The 5,000-nt window shown below is 40.5% G+C and overlaps 1 protein-coding gene across 1 annotated transcript in view; it reads right to left on the bottom strand.

The window, feature by feature from the left end:
* The window catches only part of mipol1 (mirror-image polydactyly 1), a gene marked incomplete at its 3' end in the record, with an annotated part of 109,646 nt that overhangs the window by 50,640 nt on the left and 54,006 nt on the right, over positions 1-5,000 (bottom strand). Inside the window, exons 3-4 of the mRNA XM_084308530.1 lie at positions 2,100-2,202; positions 1,139-1,203 (exon numbers count right to left, since the gene is read on the bottom strand). Of these exons, the coding sequence (XP_084164656.1) occupies positions 1,139-1,203; positions 2,100-2,202 (168 nt within the window). The remainder of the gene's footprint in view (positions 1-1,138; positions 1,204-2,099; positions 2,203-5,000) is intronic.

The raw sequence follows: 5,000 nt of genomic DNA, 5'->3' as shown, positions 1-5,000 counted from the left end.
GCGTACGACGTTATTGAGATCATATTTCATTTTTTTGCCATGTTATTCATAATTCCCTCACAGAGCCTGGTCTGATGCAGTTGGATCCTGCACAACTCTGCAACGCTTCAATACTGCCGCCTGGTGGATGATCTGCGAGTTGCCAAACCGGAAATGGACGAGTCGATCTCGGTGCGTCTGGGAAATGGGTCCGGCACTCGCATATTGTTGCGGGACTGTATACACACGTCCGTGTGTAGCGATCGCTGCCATAACGCAATAATCTATACGATTTGGCCGTCTATTATGATTATACAAACCGGAAATGGATTTAGGAGATCGCCGTCAAATAAGTGGGATCTTTTTCCTCCAGTCTCATCGTCGAACGGTAAGAGGACGCTGACGTTACTTTCAGCACGTTTGTTTATTATTATCCATGCAAACTGCTCTGATCAATATATCACCCATACTACATAAAGCATTTATTGACGAGCACGGAAGAATAAACTACCCCCCCCCCCCGTTCATCCGCGCATTATCAGTCATAACGTTTAGGACCATGTACAGTTGAAGTTTTTAATATAGCGTGTATCGCCAACAAACGGCATTTGATAATCTATATACCGGTATGCGTTTATGCCTATATCTCACATTCTAGGAATTATTGCAGAAAACGATAAAAACATATTTATACTCTAGACGGTATTTTCGTATGAATCTATGAATGAAAAAGTTAAACATTCCTACATCCTGAACGATAGATAATCGATGTTGAATGGGCCATAGTAATGTCAATTTAGCAATACAATTTAAAAAGTTATAGCCCTGCAAAGAAGGTGAACATCTCCATATACTTACAGTGCTGGCAGAGAGTGGTATAAGATGATCAAATTGCGTGGCAGGGAATGTGTTAAGTTTTACACTTTCTTAACCTACTTTTACGTTAGATTATTATTTCTATAAGATTATGCTGGTGGTGTAGGGAAATAAAAAAATAAAAAATATATATTTTTTTTTTAAAGGAGAGGAAGCATTATATTAGTGATTATGACATAGATCACCATGGCAACGATTGAAGCTCAGGAGCTTTGAGGTCAGCCCTACTGTGTATATCCTGCCGTATGGGAAACGAGCTTAACATAACAGGTGAACAAGATACCTTGTGGCCAGTCAGTCAGCTCAGGTACACTCAGGTTAGATGGAACAGCTCCCAACTCACTGGCTCTGAAATTAACATCATCATCATCATCATCATCATCATCAACACATTACCATCTACCAAACAACATATTATAAAAACACTGTGTACATTAGGAGCATAAATTACATGGCCAAATTAGAATAAAAAATAAAACACTGCCCTCGTGTTGGATATTTATTCATGGGGAGAGTTATAACCATAACTGATTCCATATTGCACCTATTGGTTCTATAGAGAACCAAGTGGTCTATCGGTGGTTTTGTAAAATAACCACTAATGGCTTCATGGTGTGAAAAACAGTTCCTCTATGCCTCAGACACAAGAACACACCTTTTGCTAAAGCTCCTGAGAGCAGCATTCTCAACATTACTATATCTCACTGAAAATTGTCTGTTTTGCTTCATGTATTACATACCTTGGAATTCTATTTGGTTGTTTATGTGGTGTGTGTTTTAATTATTTCCCTTACCTCTGTGATGTATGTCTGTCTCTATTCTATTTTATTTTATTCATTTATTTCCCCTTCTGAGAGGTCCTCCACCAGGCCATCATTGTAAATAAGAATTTGTTCTTAAAGGAACACGCCAACATTTTGGGAAATTAGCTTACCGTCTTCTCCAGAGAGAGAGACAAGAAGATAGATACCAGTTTCCTAGAAGGCTACAGTATCTCGCTGCACGTTAGCCTAGCTTAGCACAATGAATGGAAGCGGACAGTGCAGGTTAGCCTAGGCATTGTCCAACTAACACCTCTCCCAAAGGCTAACCGGCTCTGTTCGCTTCCATTCATTGTGCTAAGCTAGGCTACCGTAAGGTGCAGCCAGAACGCACAGTATATATACGCCTATTCACCTATAGGGCTGTCTGGCCTGCAAAGAGAAGAGAAACCAAAGAGAGAGAGTTGTTGATGTGTTGTTTACCCAGCGCTGCGCTGCGGGGCTGCTGCGTCGTCGTTGGGTCCAGAGAGCTGCTTGACTGGAGAGGGCAGTCTCTGTTTCAGCTCCTCGTTGACTCTGGGATTAGCTGGGAATGGAGAAGAAAAGGGGGATGTGGTTCATTTTCAAAGGAGGGAAAATATGTTGTTCTCCATCATCAAGTATGTAGACACACACACACCATACACACAGTCTAATACACACACACACACTCTAATAAACACATACACACACCATACACACACTCTAATACACACATACACACACACACACACACACACACTCTAATACACACATACACACACACCATACACACACTCTAATACACACACACACACACTATAATACACACACACACTCTAATACACACCCTCTAATACTAGGGATGCCCGATCGATCGGCCAGCGATCGGTATCGGCCGATATTCAGTATAAATATGAGATTGGTGAATTCCGATAATGCTTTATTTTCGCCGATCGTGAAAACCGATCCGTGAAAACCATGATCCAATTCTCAGCGGAGTTCTCACTCACTGTCTTCTCTCTCTCTCGCACACAGCTGCTGCTGCTGCACGCCTCCCCCTCCCCCTCCCCCTCCCAGACCCATGTCAACAAATGCTCCGGCATAGTCGAGTGCATGAGGCCTCCGTGAGCGAACGTTAGCTACCTAGCTAACGTTACTGTTTAAACAAAATGACCCAGTCAACTATTCACTTTAGTTTAATACATGAGGCATTGTCTAACGTTATCTAGCTGGCTAGCTACTGATAGCTCCTGATATCAACGTCTGATATCATCATTTTGGCATTTGTTTTCGCAGTAGTTGGATAGTGTTGGCTAACTAGCTATCGTTGTTCCTTGAGCTAACGTTAGCTACCTAGCTAACATTACTGTTTAAAGAAAATGACCCAGTCAACTATTCACTTTAGTTTAATACATTGTCTAACGTTATCTAGCTGGCTAGCAGTAGCTACTGATAGCTCCTGATATCAATGTCTTATAACATAATTCGTTTTTGCAGCTGTTGGCTAATTAGCTATTGTGCTTCATCGCCTTAACTGAACACTGAGAACATCTTATAAGTTTCAGGTCATAGGAAAATACTTTGACTATAATGGTCAGAAGTAAATTAACTTAGATACTGTTATGCTTAACACCCAGTACTATTCACTTTAATTAATTTCTAAGATTAGATTATTTAGACCGGACTTTGAGAATTCCTGTGTTAGACCTACAGTATAATACTGCCAGCTGCTATAAGACGATCGTGATCGGTGGCAAAAAACGTTATTGGGGCATCCCTATCTAATACACACACTCTAATACACACCATACACACACTCTAATACACACACACACACACCATATACACACACTCTAATACACACACACACTCTAAGACACACACACACACACACCATACACACACACTAAGACACACACACTAGGGATGGGTACCGTTCACATTTGAACCGATACGATACCGGTACCTGTGAATCGATACCGGTACCCAACGGTACCTTTTTTCGGTATTTTAGTCTAAAAAAATGTAGTCTACCTACCTCAGTTGTAAAAAATAAATAAAAATCCAAACTTAATATTTAATAAATAATGTATTTTTATTATTATTTACATCTCACTGATGTAAAGCACTTTGAACTGCAATCCCCTGTATGAAAGGTGCTATACAAATAAAGTTATTATTATTTATTTAGAACAACATATATATATATATATTAGAGGTGGGCATAGATTTTTTTTTTTAATCTAGATTAATCTATCTGCAATCCTGGATTAAAATGGCTCAAAAAAAAAAATCTGCAGAAGGCATTCAAAATATGTGTGTTCTACCCAAATAATGACCAGAAGTAAGTCCTTACTTTTTCTTTCCTCCTTATGTTTCTCAGGCCAGGTGGCCCATTACACCATGAGCCCATCTCCCGTTTCCAAAATGCATTACAGACTGTTTGAAAAAGCTGTTTTGCTATGATAATTGGTAATGAAATATCAAAATAATGTTCAATAAGATGTACTTGTGTTTAATAAGTTGTTTTATTCAGAAGTTAACACAAATAAATAATATTACCAGTACAGTGTACAGTATCTAGCACACTCTCAGGAGCTAAACAGAAAGAAGCATTTCAAACTTGAACTATGTGACATGGCTTGACTCAATCAGTCCAATCTCTATTTCTTCCACCAGTCACTCAGGCAGACCAGCTTGTTTTATGTAGCAGTGTCTACTTATAGTGCCTATAATGTTTTTCCCGTTGGGTGCCAGACAGGGCCAAACCCTGCCAATGCAAATCAACTGCTCCAGTGGAGTTGCTCAGTGGCCAATGGTGTCAACTGTGGTTGTACTGGGCAGCTCCCAGGTGTGAATGGAACTGTGTGAATGTGAAGCAGGGCGTTCCTGAAAAAGAGCATCTGTGCTCAGCGAACCTACCCTGGGTAAATAAAGGTAAAAAAAGAAAAGATTTTTTATTTTTATTTTTTTTAGATTAACGGCGTCAATTATATTATCGCACGATACTAGTACCGCGTTAACGCAGCACGTTAACGCCGTTAACGGCCCAGCTCTAATATATATACACAGTCAGTCACACTCACACACATATCAAATTATTCTTTTCATATGTATTATCTGCGAGACAGCGCCAACATGCAACGAGTCGAAATTCTCCGCTATCTCAACTGCAAGCAGGAGCAGTGTCTCTGTCACTCTGCATGTCGACTGCTCCACTGTCTGTGTGTCTGTCAACTGAACTCTGCTTTGGTCCAATCACATTCCCCCGCCCACAGTCTGCGAATCAGAGGCAGAGTAGGGCGGGTCTTCACGACACATTTGGTTGTCTCTCACCTGGGGCAGTGCAGAGCCAAGTTATAA

This window comes from Notolepis coatsorum (genome assembly GCF_963971535.1).
Source record: "Notolepis coatsorum genome assembly, chromosome: 2".
NCBI lineage: Eukaryota > Metazoa > Chordata > Actinopteri > Aulopiformes > Paralepididae > Notolepis > Notolepis coatsorum.
This window is presented reverse-complemented; position numbering and strand designations above follow the sequence as displayed.